At 45.8% G+C, this 21,252-nt stretch overlaps 1 protein-coding gene across 3 annotated transcripts in view; it reads right to left on the bottom strand.

The window, feature by feature from the left end:
• lrba (LPS-responsive vesicle trafficking, beach and anchor containing) overlaps nt 1-21,252 on the bottom strand; it is a 1,157,354-nt gene that overhangs the window by 929,295 nt on the left and 206,807 nt on the right. For all 3 annotated transcript variants that reach the window (XM_070871469.1, XM_070871472.1, XM_070871473.1), the window contains exon 22: nt 4,546-5,598. In XM_070871469.1, the coding sequence (XP_070727570.1) occupies nt 4,546-5,598 (1,053 nt within the window). The remainder of the gene's footprint in view (nt 1-4,545; nt 5,599-21,252) is intronic.

Here is a 21,252-nt window from a genome sequence, read left to right as displayed (position 1 = left end):
GCTGACGATACAAAGATGGGAGGAAGGGTAATGTGTGAGGAGGACATAAAGAGGATGCAGGAGGACCTAGACAGGCTGCAGGAGAACATAGACAGGCTAAGTGAGTGGGCAAGAATTTGGCAGATGGAGTATAATGTTGGAAAGTGTGAGGTTATGCACTTTGGCAGAAAAAAATCAAAGAGCAAGTTATTATTTAAATGGAGAAAGATTGCCAAGTGCTGCAGTACAGCGGGACCTGGGGTTACTTGTGCATGAAACACAAAAGGATAGTATGTAGGTACAGCAAGTGATCAGGAAGGCCAATGGAATGAATCTTGGCCTTTATTGCAAAGGGGATGAAGTCTTGCTACAGCTGTACAGGGTATTGGTAAGGCCAACCTGGAATACTGCATGCAGTTTTGGTTTCCATATTTACGAAAGGATACACTTGCTGTGGAGGCAGTTCAGACAAGGCTCACTAGGTTGATCCCGGGGATGAGTGGGTTGACTTATGAGGAAAGGTCGAGTAGGTTGGGCCTCTACTCATTGGAATTCAGAAGAATGAGAGGTGATCTTATCGAAACGTATAAGATTATGAGGGGGCTTGACAAGGTGGATGCAGAGAGGATGTTTCCACTGATGTGGGAGACTAGAACTAGAGGGCACGATCTTAGAATAAGGCTGACCACTTAAAACAGAGATGAGGAGAAATTTCTTCTCTGAGGGTTGTTAATCTGTAGCATTCGCTGCCTGAGAGAGCTGTGGAAGCTGGGACATTGAATAAATTTAAGACAGAAATAGACAGTTGCTTAAACGATAAGGGATTATGGGGAGCGGGCAGGGAAGTGGAGCTGAGTCCATGATCAGATCAGCCATGATCTTATTGAATGGCGGAGCAGGCTTGAGGGGCCTTATGGTCTACTCCTGCTCCGATTTCTTATGTTCTTATGACACCGTTGACCTGTTAAAACAAATACAGCTGAAGGACATACCATCTGTATTTTCCCTGAATCATTTTCAGTAAATTATCTGCAGCTTGAATTCAAGACACTGGATTGAGAACTGGTTGGCAGACAGGAAGCGAAGAGTAGGAGTAAATGGGTACTTTTCAGAATGGCAGGCAGTGACTAGTGGGGTACCGCAAGGTTCTCTGCTGGGGCCCCAGTTGTTTACATTGTACATTAATGATTTAGACAAGGGGATTAAATGTAGTATCTCCAAATTTGCGGATGACACTAAGTTGGGTGGCAGTGTGAGTTGCGAGGAGGATGCTATGAGGCTGCAGAGTGACTTGGATAGGTTAGGTGAGTGGGCAAATGCATGGCAGATGAAGTATAATGTGGATAAATGTGAGGTCATCCACTTTGGTGGTAAAAACAGAGAGACAGACTATTATCTGAATGGTGACAGATTAGGAAAAGGGGAGGTGCAACGAGACCTGGGTGTCATGGTACATCAGTCATTGAAGGTTGGCATGCAGGTACAGCAGGCGGTTAAGAAAGCAAATGGCATGTTGGCCTTCATAGCGAGGGGATTTGAGTACAGGGGCAGGGAGGTGTTACTACAGTTGTACAGGGTGGGGGGGGGAGGAAAAGAGGGGGGGGGGAGGAAAAGAGGGGGGGGGGAGGAAAAGGGGGGGGGGGGAGGAAAAGAGGGGGGATGGAGGAAGAGGGGGGGGGGAGGAAGAAAGAGGGGGAGGGAGGAAGAGGGGGGGGGGGAAGAGGGGGGAAGAGAGGGGGAGAGGGGAAAGAGGGAGGGGGGGAAAGAGGGAGGGGGGGAAAGAGGGAGGGGGGGAAAGAGGGAGGGGGGGAAAGAGGGAGGGGGGGAAAGAGGGAGGGGGGGAAAGAGGGAGGGGGGGAAAGAGGGAGGGGGGGAAAGAGGGAGGGGGGGGGAAAGAGGGAGGGGGGGAAAGAGGGAGGGGGGGAAAGAGGGAGGGGGGGGAAAGAGGGAGGGGGGGAAAGAGGGAGGGGGGGGAAAGAGGGAGGGGGGGGAAAGAGGGAGGGGGGGGAAAGAGGGAGGGGGGGGAAAGAGGGGGAGGAGGGGGGGAAAGAGGGAGGGGGGGAAAGAGGGAGGGGGGGGGAAAGAGGGAGGGGGGGGAAAGAGGGAGGGGGGGGAAAGAGGGAGGGGGGGAAAGAGGGAGGGGGGAAAGAGGGAGGGGGGGAAAGAGGGAGGGGGGGAAAGAGGGAGGGGGGGGAAAGAGGGAGGGGGGGGAAAGAGGGAGGGGGGGAAAGAGGGAGGGGGGGAAAGAGGGAGGGGGGGAAAGAGGGAGGGGGGGGAAAGAGGGAGGGGGGGAAGAGGGAAAGAGGGAGGGGGGGGAAGAGGGAGGGGGGGGAAGAGGGAGGGGGGGGAAGAGGGAGGGGGGGGAAAGAGGGAGGGGGGGGAAAGAGGGAGGGGGGGGGAGGGGGGGGAAAGAGGGAGGGGGGGAAAGAGGGAGGGGGGGGAAAGAGGGAGGGGGGGGGGAAAGAGGGAGGGGGGGGAAAGAGGGAGGGGGGGGAAAGAGGGAGGGGGGGGAAAGAGGGAGGGGGGGGAAAGAGGGAGGGGGGGGAAAGAGGGAGGGGGGGGAAAGAGGGAGGGGGGGGAAAGAGGGAGGGGGGGGAAAGAGGGGGGGGGGGGAAAGAGGGGGGGGGGGGAAAGAGGGGGGGGGGGGAAGAGGGAGGGGGGGAAAGAGGGAGGGGGGGAAAGAGGGAGGGGGGGGAAAGAGGGAGGGGGGGGAAAGAGGGAGGGGGGGGAAAGAGGGAGGGGGGGAAAGAGGGAGGGGGGGGAAAGAGGGAGGGGGGGGAAAGAGGGAGGGGGGGGAAAGAGGGAGGGGGGGGAAAGAGGGAGGGGGGGAAAGAGGGAGGGGGGGAAAGAGGGAGGGGGGGGGAAAGAGGGAGGGGGGGGGAAAGAGGGAGGGGGGGAAAGAGGGAGGGGGGGAAAGAGGGAGGGGGGGAAAGAGGGAGGGGGGGGAAAGAGGGAGGGGGGAAAGAGGGAGGGGGGAAAGAGGGAGGGGGGAAAGAGGGAGGGGGGAAAGAGGGAGGGGGGAAAGAGGGAGGGGGGAAAGAGGGAGGGGGGAAAGAGGGAGGGGGGAAGAGGGAGGGGGGAAGAGGGAGGGGGGAAGAGGGAGGGGGGAAGAAGGAGGGAGGGGGGGAAGAAGGAGGGGGGGGGGAAGAAGGAGGGGGGGAAGAGGGAGGGGGAGGGGGGAAGAGGGAGGGGGGAGGGGGAAGAGGGAGGGGGAGGGGGGAAGAGGGAGGGGGAGGGGGAGAGGGAGAGGGAGGGGGAGAGGGAGGGGGAGAGGGAGAGGGAGAGGGAAAGGAGGGGAGGGAGAGGAGAGGGAGAGGGAGAGGAGCGAGGAGGGGAGGAGGCTGAACGGCCGGGCCCAAGACTTCAGGCTGGATTTACAGGTAGGTGGCGTCGGGTCTCGGGTCCGGAGGTGGGTGGGGGGGTCGCGGAGGTCGGAAGTCGCGGAGAGCGGTAGTCGGGTCGGGGATGGGAAGGAGAGTCCTGGAGGTCGGGGGGAGCGAGGGTCGCGGAGGTCGGGGGGGGGGGGGGGGGGGTAGCGGAGGTCGGATCGCCGGGGGGAGGCGGGGAAAGAGAGAGCGGGAGTCGGGTCAAGTCCGGTCGGGTGGGAGGTGAGCCTTAAGCACGCAGCCCCAGTGAGGCCATTCGGCCAGGACTAGGTGCTGCGTGCTTCGGGCCCCTCCCGCACAGTTTTGGGCGCCTGGAGCTACTGCACATGTGCGCCCACTGTAGCGCGCATGTGCAGAGGTCCCGGCACTGTTTTCAGCACAGGGATCTGGCTCCGCCCCCCACAGCTCATGCTGCGCCGCACCCCGCTCCTGAGGACCTGCAGGGAGCTGGAGAATAGGTGAGTTTTTTTTAGGCGCACTTTGTGGCGTGAAAAACGGGCGTCCAGGTCCGGGCTGCGCCGTTTTAGGCGCGGCCCGAAACTTGGGCCCTTTGAGTGCTTTCCAGCATTTTCTGTTATTACAATCTTTCCAAATAGTTTCAGATAAAACCAAAAATTTGGAAAACCAGCTTCGGAATATCTTTTAAAGTTACTGAATATTTGAAGGCAAGACGGTCATTACAAGATTGTCTCGAACATCCTATATTATAACTGCTCAACCATCGGTGGCTGTGCCTTCAACTGTTTGGGCCCTAAAGTCTGGAACTCTCTTCCTAAACCTCTCCGCCTCTCTATCTCGGTTTCCTCCTTTAAGCCGCGCCTTAAAACCTACCTCTTTAACCAAGCTTTTGGTCATCTGACTTAATTTCTTCTTTTGTGGCTCGGTGTCAAATTTATCTGTTTTATCTTGTTACACTGCTGTGAAGCGCATTGGAACATTTTACTACGTTAAAGGCTAAGTCAGTGGGGATTCTGACTTAGAGGTGTTCAGTCATAAAGTTTATTAACTTTAATAAATAAAAGTTATTATTTTAACAAAGACAGAATCACTAATTTTATTCCCTTTGCTCGTGCCTCCAACCCCCAATAACATGGAGAAAAAGTCATTATAGTCATTCTGCTTTACCCCACGATAAGGTGAAGTTGTCCTTTTAATTTTCAATTACAATAAAGTTTATTACCTGAATGGGAGGTTTTGGTGCATTTGTAGACTCTTGACTTATACTTGCTCTAAGTTCCAACCTCTCAGTATCAGATGCAACACTGGACACATCCAGTCTAGCAATTTCTTTAGCAGATGGGACTCTCAACTCTCTAGTCTTTGTGGCAGTTGTTCCAATATCTTTGTCCAGGTTATTAATGTTATGAGTGCCAGTTTCAGTGGTGTGGCTATCCAGCTGCTTTATGGGTTCAGTGATCAATTCTGTTTGCAATTTTGCCATCTCTTGTCTTACTTCGATCATCTCTTCCTCTGGTGCAGATGTGGAACGATTTGAAATTGCTTCTGAACAGCTAGCAATGTCTTTGGAGACAGAAGTCAAAGTACTATCATCCAGTTCTTGAGAAATTGCCTGACGCTCTGTGGCACTGTTCTCTTGACTACTGTTTAAACTGTTCTCATGCTGATGATTGCTTGAAGATGGTCCTAATGCAACATTGCATTCTTGTTCATTAGTATTTTCTATTGCTATTTTCTCATCAATTGACTCAGAGGGAAATGAAGTAATTTGCTCCAAGCAAGTCTGCATCGAGCCAGCTGAATGTCCAGTTGAAGATGCAACTGAACACTCCATATCCTCCACGCACACTTCAGTTGCTTCAGATTTGTCCACATTGGAACTTTCCGATGAATCTAATCGTTTATTTGATATCTGATCTACTTCTGCTGCCAACTTTTCTATTTCAGTACCATTAGATGATACAGTTGCTTCTTTTGTTTTGTCTGTCTGTTCCAAATTTGTCTGCTGTGTTTCTGAGTTTACAGTATTGGTTTCCTGGTTACCTTCAGATTGCTGTTCAAGCTTGGAAACTTTGTTTTTTTCTAAATGCTTGTCAACATTTTCAGATTGAATTACATGCTTAACCTCAGAAATATCTTTCTCAACTGTGGCTTCTTGAGCACGGCTAACCTCCGAGATGGTTCGAATAGTCGAAGCTTGCCTTGTGTTTTCATCTTGTCTTTGGTACTCTTCAAACATTCTGGCCAAGCTCTCCTTGTGTATTTCATAAGTGACCTGAAAAAATATGATGAGAACAAAAAAGTGAGAAACGAATACAATTGATCATAGTAATATCAGACTACAGTATACACCCATGTGTGTACTATCCAAATTTGATAACTGTGTTTTCATGAAAACTAAGCATTTTCCTGGGATGAGGCAGAAAGGGTCCTGTCGTTGTAGGATTGCTTACGACCTGCAGTTTCCCAACATTATTTAGTCCCGAGATAACCCAGGTAGTCATGTGATCTCCTGGGCGAGGCAAAAACCAGATAAAAACCATGTTTAACATGTAGTTAAATTCTGGAGAAATCATTTAAAGTTATATAAATTATAGTGCCATCAGCCTAACTGATGCAAAGTTGCAGTTTGAGGTGGTGGGAGCACTGATGCTGAAATCACTGCGGATATGACCTGGCAATTATACTGTTATAGGAACAGGAGTTAGCCATTCAGCCCTTCGAGACTGTTCTGCCATTCCATTAGATCATGATTGCTCTGTACATCATTTTCATTTACTTGCCTCGAGTCATATCCCTTAATACCCTAACAAAAATCTATTGATCGGATTTGAAAGTTTCAATTGACCCAGCATCCACAGCTTTTTGGGGAGCAAGTCCTAGATTTCCACTACCCTAAATGGCGCAGATCTAATTTTATTATAACTTCTTGTTCTGGAAGCGTATTTTTTTTTAAATCTAGTAGTATTGATCTTATTGTCCATTTGCAGATCTTCTGAATAAAACTTATGTAGCTATGCCATCAGCTTTTCAAGTGTCCATAAATTTACAGAATGCAAGTAGCCCAAAAATCTGCCAACATAACTGTTCCACCAAATAGACAATACTGATCAGTATATTTATAACGTTAATCCCGCCCATGAACTCTAATCATTTCTGCATGCAACAGGAACTTTGCACTCGAAAATGAAAGCTGTTTTAAAAAAAAAACACAATAAATATCTTAAAAGTAATAATTTGCTTCCCTCGTATCTGAATTATCCAAAAATGTGATGGAAGCAGTCATAAATCAGCTCTCTCCACATTCCCTCCTTTAATTACTCATGCTTCCCCCCCCATCATTTACTTCCCATCACTTGCCCAGTCCTTTACTTTCCCACTATTTCTTTCCTTTTCTTCACTCTTCCTACTTCTTCCCTGTTTCTCCCATTTAATGCACTTTCTGAAGTTTATAGAATACAAAAGCAACAAGCTGCGGTCATAAGTGAATTCGCCATTTTCTCTACCCATCACACAAATACACAGCCTCTTTTTAAAAAAAAGTATACATTTTACCTCAATAAAGCTTTTGAAATTATCCTCTTAGTAGTTTTTCATCAAATAATTTTGAGAGCTAAGTAAAAAGCACTGTCAACTAAAAAATTCCATCTGTATAGCAAACTGAATGGTGCTGATGCATCTTGGGAAATGAAGCACACTGCACGTGCTCAGACTTCACACACCAAATTCAGCAGAGGGTCACCGTTCTGGGCAAAAATATCAAGCCCAGGCTTTTAGGAGAGACTAAAGTAAAAACTTACATGAAGCCATTAAAAGAAACAAAAATTGGCAATTCAACTTACATTTAATCATGTTACTATAAATTAATTTTGTTCAACACCTATTATGAACATTCAAAATTTCTCAGAGGAAAAAAAACTGTTGGTGAAAAAATTCAAAAAGCATTTTAAATGATTTGTAGCAACAGTGGCCGGAAATGTACAATCACACTGCGATATGCTGTAAATAGCAATTATAGTGTGCCACACAGCCTGATACCCTTATCAGTGAATAGGCCCAACACAGCACCACACACAGGAGTAACAAGTACTTGAGTTTTCAATAAACATGTCCAATGTAGATAATTGAATGTACAATAATAGTTTTTAAAATATAGAAGCAGCAGAAAATGCAGTGTTCCCATATTTAACAAAAAAATATTCCTATACAGATACAAGAATGCAAAAGAATGTCACGGTTAATCTGCAAGCAAAGAACGAACAGTGGTTCATCGTCATGGCGTATTATATCCGATTAACAAGTTGCTGTGACTTTTTTTAAACAAGTTACAGAAAACAGAATATGCAAGATACATGTACACAAGTAATTTTCAGTACAAGGAACCACTGCAGAAGGGGCACTTAAATTATTGGTGCATACTAGTCTGATCCAAGTGCAATTAAACCAAAGTAATGACTACTTGGCAGATTGGTGTTTTCAGCTTGGTGCAATTTCACTCTTGACCAAACAGAAAATCATTCTGAAAATATAATCTGCAGGAAAATTTTGATTAGATCTGGGAACAAACAACAGCATTTTAAAAAGACGGAACTTGCACATTTGCTACCTTATCAAAAACTTTCAATTTGCCAAATTACTGCCATCAGAAAATAATGCATCTTCCACAAGAACTGATTTCTGCCTTTTTTAATTAGTTAAGAAAACAGACAAGATGATTCAATCTAAACTTTAAAATGTGTGCATGTTAACTGGTCCAGACACTTCTTTCTTCACTACCACAGAACAAAAATTACAACACTATATTTGTAAAGACAAGTCAAAAATGATCATGGCAAAAGTAGAGTATTTTCAGCACTGCCATTGGGTTTCTTTATAATGAATTGAAATGTATATGTGTATGCACGAGTTGTTTGTCGACACCAAAGCAGTCTATGGAACAAAAATCTAACTAGTTTGCATTTTTCCCCCTTTTTCCTGGAGGCTTAACAGTGAAAGCAGATAATTTGCAATTAATTAGCAGATATTGTTCTAAATTAGCTAGCTACATGGGTAGTCATTAATCTTCCCAATCACTTGATTGCTAATCCATAGCTGTTTGCACAGCAGAGACTTCTTCTGAAAGTACAGGCAAAATATATTGCCATGCTAACAATCAGAAATTCCTGGTGCTCCATTACTCCCAACATAATTTGACATCCAACATTTACTAATTAACATATGAACAGGAGTGATTTTAATTAGTTTTTTTAATCCAAGAACATTTTGCAATTTCTTCTAGGTGAAATAAATGATTGCTTCTAAAAAGTTAAAATTTAACCTGTCTTTTTAAAAAGATACCCCACTTATGCTCAGTGCACGGCACCACAATGTGGTGAGACATGGGTTTGCATCTGCAATTCTCAACACCAGAATTGTGATTTCAATTAGGCCACCATGGGTAGACACAAGACTTTATGCAACATAACTGCTGAATTCACTGTATTAAGATACAATTACTAATGCCACCCTGAAAACAAGATATTTATAAAACTCAATTCCAAACATGTTTTCAGACTAGCATTACAGGATTCTTGAAGGTCCAAGAGGCAGGAGGGGGGGGGGGGGGGGGGGGGGGTGACACGACAACGGCGACAACACCACATCGGGTACGAGATATCAGATTTGTGTCAACCTGAACCATTACTTTTTTTTGTGTCTATGGACTTAGTAGCACAGGAATCCTGTTGCTTTGTACTATTGTAAAACATTTGTGATGTGATAGTTTTCTTTTAGGTTGCTGTCGAGTATGTTGGAGTGTGACAATAGCTGCATTTCTCACAAAGAAAACTTTGAAAATCGCTAATTTAACATACATTTCTTCACTATGGCAATTATAGTACCCTAGGTGGCCAAATAATTATTCAGTTCTGCAGCATTCATGTTCCTCACCCAACTAGCAGAAAAATTGAAAATTAAGTAAATATTTTTCCACAATTGCTTTAGGTGATTCACCTTAGTATCTGCAAAAACATGCAAGCTCTTTTGTATGCTTGTCCATACATACATAGAAACATAGAAATCTACCGCACCAGCCAACAAAGAGCCACACGGCCCTCGGTCAGCAGCCCTGAAGGTTACACATAAACCTATGAACAATGAACAATGAAGGAAAGGTAAAGAGCACCCGGCCCAACCAGTCCGCCCCACACAACTGCGACACCCCCTGCATCGCAACATTCGACACTCCACCGCAACCGGAGCCATGCGATCTCCTGGGAGAGGCAAAAAAAGATTAAAAACCCAGGCCAATTGGGGAAAAAAATCTGGGAAAATTCCTCTCCGACCCATCCAGGTGAGCAAAACTGATAAGGAGATCAGCCTGGCCGTATTCGATTCCCTGCAGTACTTACCATCGTATCTGCACCAGCCAACAAGAGGTTATCCATTCTAATCCCACTTACCAGCTCTCGGTCCGATAATCCTGCAGATTACGGCACTTCAAGTGCCCATCCAAGCACCTTTTAAATGTGGGGAGGGATTCTGCATCCACCACCCTTCCAGGCAGTGAGTACCAGACGACCACAACCCTCTGCATGAAGAAGCATCCCCTCAAATTTCCTCTAAACCTTCCATCAACCACCTTAAAACTATGCCCCCTCCACCAAGGGAAATAGGCTCTTGCGATCCACTATATCCAGGCTCCTCAAAATTGTATACACCTCAATGAGGTCTCCTCTCAGCCTCCTCTGTTCCAATGAGAACAAACCCAGTCTCGCCAATCTGTCCTCATAGCTAACATTCTCCATTCCAGGCAGCATCCCAGTAAATCTCCGCTGCACCCTCTCCAGTGCAATCACATCCTTCCTATAATACGGCAACCAGAACTGCACAAAGTACTCCAGCTGTGGCCTAACCAGAGTATTATACAATTTAAGCATAATCTCCCTGCTCTTGTATTCTATGCCTTAGCCAATAAAGGCAAACATTCCATATGCCTTCTTAACCACCAGGCCTGCTACTTTCAGGATCTGTGGACAAGCACTCCCTTTGTTCATCTACACTTCTAAGTGGCCAACCGTTTAATGTGTATACTCTTTCCTTATTAGCCCTCCCAAAGTGCATTAGCTCACATTTCTCCAAATTAAATTCCATTTGCCATTGTTCTGCCCACCTGACCAGTAGATTGATATCCTCCTGCAGTCCATGACTTTCCTCTTCATTGTCAACCACACAGCCAATTTTAGTGTCATCTGCAAACTTCTTAATCATACTCCCTATATTCAAATCTAGATAATTGATGTACACCACAAAAAGCAAGGGACCCAGTACTGAGCCCTGCGGAACCCCACTGGAAACATCCTTCCAGTCATAAAAACATCCATCAACCATTACCCTTTGCTTCCTACCTCTAAGCCAATTTTGGATCTAACTTGCCACTTTGCCCTGGATCCCATGGGCTTTAACCTTCGTGACCAGTACCATGTGGGACCTTATAAAAAGCGTTGCTAAAGTCCATATACACTACATCGTATACACTACCCTCATCAACCCTCCTGGTTACCGCCTCAAAAAATTAAATCAGGTTAGTCAAACATGATCTTCCCTTAACAAATCCACGCTGACTGCTCCTAATTAATCCTTGCCTTTCTAAATGTAGATTTATCCAGTCTTTCAGGATTTTTTTCTAATAATTTTCCAACCACCGAGGTTAGGCTGACAGGCCTGTAATTACTTGGCCTATCCCTTTCTCACTTCTTAAACAAGGATACTACATTAGCAGTCCTCCAATCCTCCGGCACCATGCCCAAATCCAAAGACTGGAAAATGATGGTCAAGGCCTCTGCTATTTCCTCTTTTACTTCGCTCAACAGCCTGGGATGCATTTCATCCGGGCCTGGGGACTTATCTACTTTCAAAACTGCTAAATCCCTTAATACCTCCTCTCTCGCTAGGTTTATTTAATCCAGAATATCGCACTCCTCCTCGATAGCAGTATCTGCAATGCCCCTTTCCTTTGTGAAAACGGACACAAAGTATTCATTAAGAACCATACCAACCATCTTCCGCCTCCACACAATGATTACCCTCATGGTCTCTAATAGGCCCTACCCTTTCTCTAGTTATCCTCTTGCTCTTAATATATTTATAGAACATCTTTGGGTTTTCCTTAATTTTACTTGCCAAGAATTTTTCAAATTCTCTTAGCATTCCTAATATCTTTTTTAATTTTACCTCTGAACTTTCTATATTCCTCCAAAGATTCTACAGTATGTAGCTGTCGGTATATGATATAAACTTCCCTTTGTTTCTTTATACTCCACTGCAAGTCCCTAGACATCCAGGGGGCTCTAGAATTGTTATTCCCACCCTTTTTCTTTAAGGGCACATGTTTGGCCTGAGCCCTCCGGATCGCCCCCTTGAATGCCTCCCACTGTTCTGACACTGATTTACCTACAAGTAGCTGTTTCCAGTCCACTGTGGCCAAATCACTCCTTGTGTAATACCTTGTGTATTAATATTATTTTCAGAGCTCATTAAGGTTTTAGACAAACACTATGCTACAAATCAAATGCTACAAATGCACCATCAATCCTTTTGTTATTTAATCACACCTGTCCTCCACCCAGTCACAGATCTTCCCCCACTTTGGTCTTTCCTACCCCCACCCCCTTTCCTGCCTCTGTACTTGCTTAAAAATTGTTAATCCCTAAAAATCTTCCAGTTCCGAGGAAAGGTTACTGACCTGAAACGTTAACTCTTTCATTCTGCACAGATGCTGCCTGACCAGCTGAGTGTTTTACAGCATTTCTGTTTTTATTTCAGATTTCCAGCATCCACAGTATCTTGCTTTTGTTTTAGTGTTTATTTCACTGTCATTTCTCTTCCAGGAATGCCCACCTTGAAGTTCTGCTGTTCTCTCCAACGGGATTTCCGTTTGTCTCTTTTACCTTCATTACTTTCCATCTCCCTTCTTGTGTCTGATCCTGTATCTACATCACTTTCACAGCCACATCTCTTTCCTTAGCAACTGTCTCATACTCTGACTTATTCCACACGGATTCCACGCTAAATTCTACCCTTAATCACAGATATCTCCATGATATTCAATGTTCCTTGAACCACTACTCTCACCGTTTCCGGAGATCCACGCTTAACACCACAAGCCGCCAGATGCTCTCTCTTGACTTCTCTTCAACAGCACCAACTCATTTTATTTCAGTGCTGTCCTGGACCTCAGTTCCATTTCATTCTTCGCCTCACTTTAAAAATTGATTTTTCTTCCTTTCAGACATCAAGGACCTCAAGCTTCAACAACTCCTAGATACCAACATCCATCCTGATCCGGCTTCCCATTCACTTTCTTCTGACCCCATCCCTCCTTCCAATCTCACCCTTTGTTGTGTTTTCACTATCCCCTCTGACCCACTTCTTTGACCAGGAGGATTCCGCCCCCCCCGCCGCCTCACAGCAAACCCTTTCTCCAGTTGTCAGAATTCTTGTTCCACCTCAACCCCTATCTCTGGCCTCTTACCCTCTCAATCTATTAATTGGAAACTGCTGCCGTGACATCGGTCATCTCAATTTCTCTACTGCTCTCATGTGCACGAATCGATCTCCCCCCGAACTCAGTTTTCTCAGGTCCAACCTGGACACTGTCATTAAACCTGCGAACAAGGGAGGCACCTGGCAACTTTGGGGAAGGTGAATGCCAACTCTGACATTTCCTCTTGCCACCCCTTGGACCATGACCCCACCACTGAACATCAAGCCATTGATGTAGGAAGGAATCTAACAGTATACCATGTGCACATAAATAACGACTTGCACCAATAGCCTCACGTTATTTTGACAGGAAAACCTGGCTCAATCTTTCTCAGACTGTCACCAACATGGCCTCCAACCTCATGGACCCTCAACCCCACACAGCCAGGTTCTACTACTTTTCCTAGATTCACAAACAGGACCACCCCTGAAGACCCATCATTTCCACCTATTCCTGTCCCATGGAACTTATGTCTTCCTACCTTATCTATTTTTACTCGTCTTGTCCAGTCTCTTCCGACCTACATCCACCACTCTTCCATGCTCTCCAATACTTCAATAATTTCTAGTTTCCTGGCCCTAATCATCTCCTTTATGTCAAGTACATCCAGTCCCTCTACACCTACATCCCCAACCAGGCCCTCCGCTTCTTCCTTGAACAGCGAACCGAGCAGTCCCCCTCCATCACCATATTTCTTCACCTGGCTGAACTTGTTCTTGCATTCAACAACTTTTCCGTTATCTTTACTCGCATCCTCCAAATAAAAGGTGTCACTACAAGAAACCATATAGGTCCTAGTTTTTAAACCTGCCTTTTCGTAGGCCAAGTGAAACATTTTTTGTTCCAGTCCTAGTCAGTTCCCCACTCGGTGTTTTTCTGGTACACTGAATACTGTTGGTGCCTCACCACCTCACACTGATCTACTGTGAAATTCATTTGGCAATTACATGCCTAGTCTGCAAATTTATTAATGTCTTCTTGCATTTTGCCAGTCTTCCTCCGTAACATTGTCCGTCTCCATCCTTGCCTCAGCTCAGCTGCTGCTGAAGCCCTTATACGTGCCTTTGTTACCTCTAAACTTGACTATTCTAACACACTCCTGGCTGGCCTCCCACATTCTACCCTACGTAAACTAGAGATCATCCAAAACTCGACTGCCCGTATCCTAACACGCACCAAGTCCCGCTCACCCATCACCCCTGTGCTCGCTGACCGACATTGGCTTCCGGTTAAGCAATGCCTCGTCACAATTTTCATCCTTATTTTCAAATCCCTCCATGGCCTCGCCCCTCCCTATCTCTGTAATCTCCTCCAGCCCCACAACCCCCCACCTCCCAACCACAAGATGTCTGCACTCCTCTAATTCTGCCCTCTTGAGCATCCCTGATTATAATCGCTGAACCATTAGTGGCCGTGCCTTCTGTTGCTTAGGCCCCAAGCTCTGTGACTCCCTGCCGAAACCTCTCCGCCTCGCTACCTCTCTTTCTTCCTTTAAGACGTTCCTTAAAACACAATTGTCGATAAGTTTTTGGTCACCTGCGCCAATTTCTACCTACGACGCTCGGTGTCAAATTTTATCATCGCCTTGGGACGTTTCACTATGTTAAAGGTGCTGTATAAATGCAAGTTATTGTTGTTGCCGCTTCCTTCTCTCCCCCTCAATTGGAAAATTTAAAACAAGTTTGTTTCCAATTTCCACAGCTTCATTTCCCATAGTTCCGCCCTCACCCCTTCTACACCATACTAGAACCATGATAGGGTGCCCCTGGTCCTCACCTTACAGCCCACCAGCCTGCACATTAAATGGATCATCCTCCGCCATTTCCAGCATAATGCCACCACCAAACACATCATCTACTCCTCTCCCCCTTCAGCATTCTGAAGAGACCGTTCTTTCCGCGAATCCCTAGTCCACTCTTCCATCACCTTCAACACCCGCTCTCCTTCTCATGTACCTTCTCATGTAAGCGCAGGAGATGCACGCCTGCCCTGTCACCTCCTACCCTCCCACTATCAAGGGCCCCAAACACTCCCTCCAGGTGAAGCAGCAATGTACTTGTACTTCTTCCAACTTGACATCCTGTATTCGCTGCTCATGATGTGGTCCCCTCTGTACAGGGGAGACCAAATGCAGATTGGTGAACACTTGTGTTCTGTCTGCAAGCATGACCCTGAGCCACTTCAATTCTCCATCCCACTCTGACCTCTGTCCTTGGCCTCCGAAATGTAGTAAACAGTGAGGAGGATAATAGCAGACTTCAGGGGGACAGACAGACTGGCAGACACATGGCAGATTAAATTTAACGCAGAGAAGTGTGAAATTATTCATTTTGGCAGGAAGAATTATACAATTTTAAAGGTGTTGCAGGAACAGAGAGACTTGGGTGTACGCACACAAATCTCTGAAGGTGGCAGCACAAGTTGAGAAGGCTGCAAAAAAGGCAAAATGGAGCTTAGGTTTTATAAATGAAGACAGAGTATAAAAAGCAAGGAAGTTGTGATAAATCTTTATAAAAAAAAACTGCTTAGGCCCGAGCTGGAGTATTGTGGTCAATTCTGGGCATCACCCTTTAGGAAGGATGTCAAGGCCTTGAGAGAGTGCAGAGGAGATTTACTAGAATGGTACCAGGGATAAAAGACTTCCATTACATGGAGAGACTAGAGTAACTGGGCTATTCTCCTTAGAGCAGAAAAAGATGAGATTTGATAAATGAGTTCAAAATCATGGAGAGTTTTGATTGAGTAAATAAGGAAAAACTGTTTCCAGTGGCAGAAGGATCAGAAACCATAGTGGACAGATTTAAGGTAATTAGCAAAAGAACCAGAAGTGAGATGAGGGGGGGGGGGGGGGGGGGGGGGGGGGAAATCTTACACAGCGAGTTATTATGATCTGGAATGCATCTCCTGAAAGGGGATGGAAGCCATTGCAAGAATAACTTTCAAAACGGAATGGGGATAAATAATTGAAGGGGGAAAATTTGCATGGCTATGGTGAAAGAGCAAGGTACTGGGACTAATTTCAAAGAGCCAGCACAAGCAAGATGGGCCACATGCCCTCCTTCTGTGCTGTATCATGATGCACAAAATGTAGAAAATCACCTCAACTTTCTATTAGGCACCTTACAGCCTTCTGACCGTAACACCGTTAAACAACTTTAGATTTTAACCACTGCTCATTTTCTCAGACCGTCGGCGACAGTGCTCTCAAGCGGCACTTACTCACCAATATTCTCCTCACCAATGCTCAGCTTGGGTTCCGCCAGGACCACTTGGCTCCAGACCTCATTACAACCTTTGTCCAAACATGCACAAAAGAGTTGAATTTCAAAGGTGAGGTGAGAGTGACTGTCCTTGACATCAAGGCACCATTTGACTGAGTGTGGCATCAAGGAGCCCTAATAAAATTTAAGTAAATGGGAATCAAAGGGAAAACTCGCCACTGGCTGGAGTCATGCCTAGCACAAAAGAAGATGGTAGTGGTTGTTGGAGGCGAATCATCTCAGCCCCAGGACATCATTCAGGGAAGTGTCCAAGACTCAACCATCTTCAATTGATTCATCAATGACCTTCCCTCAATCAGGTCAAATGGGGATGTTCGCTGATGATTGTACAGTGTTCAGTTCCATTCGCAACTCCTCAGATAATGAAGCAATCCGCGCCCGCATGCAGCAAGACCTGGACAATATTTAGGCTTAGGCCAAGTAGTAAATAACGTAAATTCACACCACACAAGTGCCAGGCAATGATCATCTCCAACAAGAGAAAGTCGTACCACCTCCCATTGACATTCAAAGTTTTCACCATTATTGAATCACCCACCACCAACATCCTGGTGGACACCAGCCACATAAATTCTGTGGCTACAAGAGCAGGTCAGAGGCTGGGTATTCTACACGAATGACTCACCTCCTGACTCCCAAAAGCCTTTCCACCATCTACAAGGCACAAGTCAGGAGTGTGATTGAATACTCTCCACTTGCTTGGATGAGTGAAGCTCCAATAACACAAGCTCAACACCATACAGCCCCGTTTGATTGGCACCCCATCCATCACCTTAAACATTCACTCGCTCCACCACTGATGCACCGTGTCTGCAGTATGTATATCCAATAGATGTACTGCAGCAATTCGCCAAGACTTCTTCGACAGCACATCCCAAACCCGCAACCGCCATCACCTAGAAGGACAAGGGCAGCAGGTGCGTGGGAAATAATGAAGGGCCTAGATAGAGTGTACAGATCGAGGGGAAGTGAAGGGAATCCAAAATTCTATAGACATGTAAATAGTAAAAAGGTAGCAAGAGGTGGTGTGGCCGATTAGGGACCAAAATGGGAGTCCTATGCATGGAGGCATAGCTGAGGTACTAAATGAGTACTTACATCTGTTTTCACCAAGGAAGAAAATGCTGCCAAAGTCATAGTGAAAGAGAGGTAGCTGAGATACTGGATGGGATAAAAATTAATACGGAGGAGGCACTAGAAAGGCTGGCTGTACTTAAAGTCGATAAGTCACCAGGCCGGATGGGATGCACCCTAGATGCTGAGGGAGGTAAAGGTGGAAATTGCAGAGGTACTGGCTATAATGTTCCAATCCAACTTTGATACGGGGCTGGTGCCAGAGGACTGGAGAATTGCAAATGTTACACCCTTGAACAAAAGAGGGTGCAAGGACAAACCCAGCAACTACAGGCCAGTCAGTTAAATCTTGGTAGTGGGGAAGCTTTTAGAAACGATAATTCGGGATAAAATTGTCACTTGGACAAGTGTGAATTAATTAAGGAAAGCCAACATGGATTTGTTAAAGACAAATCGTGTTTAACTAACTTGATTGAGTTTTTTGATGAGGTAACAGAGAGAGAGGGTTGATGAGGGCAATGTGGTTGATGTGGTGTACGTTGACTTTCAAAAGGCAGTTGATAAAATGCCACATAATAGGCTTGCTGGCAAAGTTGAAGCCCAGGAATAAAAGGGACAGTGGCAGCATGGATATAAAATTGACTAAGTGACAGGAAAGAGAGAGTAGTGGTGAACGGCTGTTTTTCACAGGAAGGTATACAGTGCTGCCCCTCGGCCCTCGTCTCTTCTGGGCCCCGAACTCACGCCTCTCCTGGGCCTATCATTAAGGAAGTAGTGGCAGGACATTTAGAAAATCATAATGCAGTCGAGCAGAGTCAGCATGGTTTTATGAAAGGGAAATCATGTTTGACAAAGCTGCTGGAGTTCTTTGAGGATGCAAATGAGCAGAGTGGATAAAGGAGAACCAGTTGATGTCATATATTTGGATTTCCAGAAAGCATTCGATAAGGTGCCACACAAAAGGTTACTGCACAAGATAAAAGCTCACGGGGGTTGTGGGGGTAATATATTAGCATGGATAGAAGATTGGTTAACTAACAGAAAACAAAGAATTGGGATAAATGGGTCATTTTCAGGTTGGCAAACTAACTAGTAGGGTGCCACAGGGATCAGTGCTGGGGTCTCAACTACTTACAATTTATATTAATGACTTGGATGAAAGGACAGAGTGTAACTTAGCCAAATTTGCTGATGATACAAAGATAGGTGGGAAAGCAAGTTGTGAGAATGATGCAAATAATCTACAAAGGGCTATAGATAGGCTCAGTGAGTGGGCAAAAATTTGGCAGATAGACTATAATATGGGAAAATGTGAGTTTATCCACTTTGGTAGGTAAAATAAAAAAGCAAATTATTTAAATGGGGAGCAATTACAAAATGCTGTAGTACAGAGGGATCTGGGGGTTCTAATGCATGAAATGCAAAAAGTTAGCATGCAGGTACAGCAAGTAATTAGGAAGGCAAATGGAATGCTGGCCTTTATTGCAATGGGGGTGGAGTATAAAAGTAGGGAAGTCCTGCTCCAACTGTACAGGGCGTTGATGAGACCACACCTGGAGTACTGCGTACAATTTTGGTCTCCTTATTTAAGGATATACTTGCACTGGAGACAGTTCAGAGAAGGTTCACGAGGTCGATTCCTGAGATTAAGGAGTTGTGAAGAAAGGTTGAGCCTATACTCCTTGGAGTTTAGAAGAATGAGAGGTGATCTTTTTGAAATATGTAAGATTCTCAGGGGACTTGACAAGGTAGATGCAGAGAGGATGTTTCCCCTCATGGGGGAACCTAGAACTAGGGACATAGTTTCAGAATACGGGATCGCCCATTTAAAACAGAAATGAGGAGGAATTTCTTCACTCAGAGGGTCGTGAATCTTTGGAATTCTCTACCCGAGAGCTGTGGAGGCTGGATCTTGAATATATTTAAGGTGGGGATAGACATATTTTTGAATGATAAGGCAGTCAAGGGTTATGGGGAGCAGGCAGAGAAGTGGAGTTGAGGCCAGGATCAGATCAACCATCATCTTATTGAATAGCGGAGCAGGGTAGAGGGGTCAAATGGCCTACTCCTGCTCCTATTTCTTATGTTCAATTATAAACTAAAAGGTACAATTCTAAAGGGGATGCATGAACAGGGACACCTGGGGATATATGTGCACAAATCATTGAAGGTGTCAGGGCAGCGTTGAGAAAGTGGTTAAAAGAAGATTACGGGATCCTGGGCTTCATAAATAGAGGCATAGAGTACAAAAGTAAGGAAGTTATGATGAACCTTTATAAAAACAATGGTTCAGCCTTAACTGGAATAGTGTGTCCAATTCTGGGCACTGCACTTTACAAAGGATGTGACGGCCTTAGAGAGGGTGCAGAAAAGATTTACAAGAATGGTTCCAGGGATGAGGGACTTCAGTCACGTGAAAAAACTGCAGAAGCTGGGGTTGTTCTCTTTAGAGCAGAAAAGATTGAGAAGATTTGATAGAGGCATTCAAAATCATGAGGGGTCTCGACAGAGTAGATAGAAACTGTTCCCATTGGTGGAAGGGTCAAGAACCAGAGGATACAGATTTAAAGTGATTGGCAGCAGAACCAAAGGCAACATGAGAAATAACTTTTTTTACACAGCGAGTGGTTAGGATCTGGAATTCACTTCCTGAAGGGGTAGTGGAGGCAGATGTAATCATGGCTTTGAAAAGGGAATTGGATAGACACCTGAAGAAAAAAAAATTGCAGGGCTACGGGGAAAGGGCAGGGGAGTGAGATTAGCTAAAGTGCTCTTGCAGAGAGCCAGCACGGGCTCAACAGGCCAAGTGGCCGCCTTCTGTGCTGTAACCATTCTATGATTCTATAAAATTAATAGGCGTGTCTAGGAAGCATCTATTTCATTAACAAATAGAAACATAGAAAATAGGTGCAAGAGTAGGCCATTCGGTTCTTCGAGCCTGCACCACCATTCAATAGATCAATAGCCAGGGGGCATAGATTTAAAATAATTAGTAGAAGGATTGGAGGGGAGCTGGAGACATTTATTCATCCGAAGAGCGGTGGAGGTCTGGAACGCACTGGCTGAAAGGGCGGTGGTGGCAGAAACACTCATCGCATTTAGAAAGTACTCGGATATGCACTTGAACTGCCGACCTACGGTGCAAGAGCTGGAAAGTAGGATTAGGTGGGATAGTTCTTTTTCGGCCGACACAGACACAATGGACCAAATGCCGATTTACTGTGCCGTAAATTTCTATGATTCTATGACAACATCCTCCAAGTCACACCATTCTGACTTGGGCATATGGCACCGTTCCTTCATTGTCACTGGATCAAAATCCTGGAACACCCCACCTAACAGTACAGTGGAGTACCTTCACCATACTGCTTGCAGCGAATCAAGTCAGCAGTTCACCACCACCTTCTCGAGGGCAATTAGGGATGGGCAATAAATCCTGGCCTTGCCAGCGATGGTGCTGGTAATAGAAGATGGCCACACAGCACTGTCCCCCAGTCATCAAGATCCATGGCGCGGCCCTGGACAATATGGACCACTTTCCATACCTCGGGAGCCTATTATCAGCAAGGGCAGACATCGACGACAAGGTTCAACACCGCCTGCGCCAGCGCAGCCTACGGCCGCCTGAGGAAAAGTGTTCAAAGATCAGGCCCTCAAATCTGCCACCAAGCTCATGGTCTACGGGATTGTAGTGATACCCGCCCTCCTGTATGGCTCAGAGACGTGGACCATATACAGTAGACACCTCAAATCGCTGGAGAAATACCACCAACGATGTCTCCGCAAGATCCTGCAAATCCTCTGGGAGGACAGACACACCAGATTGAGTGTCCTCGATCAGGCCAACATCCCCAGCATCGAAGCACTGACCACACTCGACCAGCTCCGTTGGGCGGGCCACATTATTCGCATGCCTGACACAAGACTCCCAAAGCAAGCGCTCTGCTCGGAACTCCTACACGGCAAGCGAGCCCAAGGTGGGAAGAAATGTTTCAAGGACACCCTCAAAGCCTCCTTGATAAAATGCAACATCTCCACCGACACCTGGGAG

Source organism: Pristiophorus japonicus, chromosome 2 (assembly GCF_044704955.1).
Source record: "Pristiophorus japonicus isolate sPriJap1 chromosome 2, sPriJap1.hap1, whole genome shotgun sequence".
Taxonomy (NCBI): domain Eukaryota; kingdom Metazoa; phylum Chordata; class Chondrichthyes; family Pristiophoridae; genus Pristiophorus; species Pristiophorus japonicus.
Note: the sequence above shows the minus strand (reverse complement) of the source record. Positions and strands in the feature narration are given on the sequence as shown.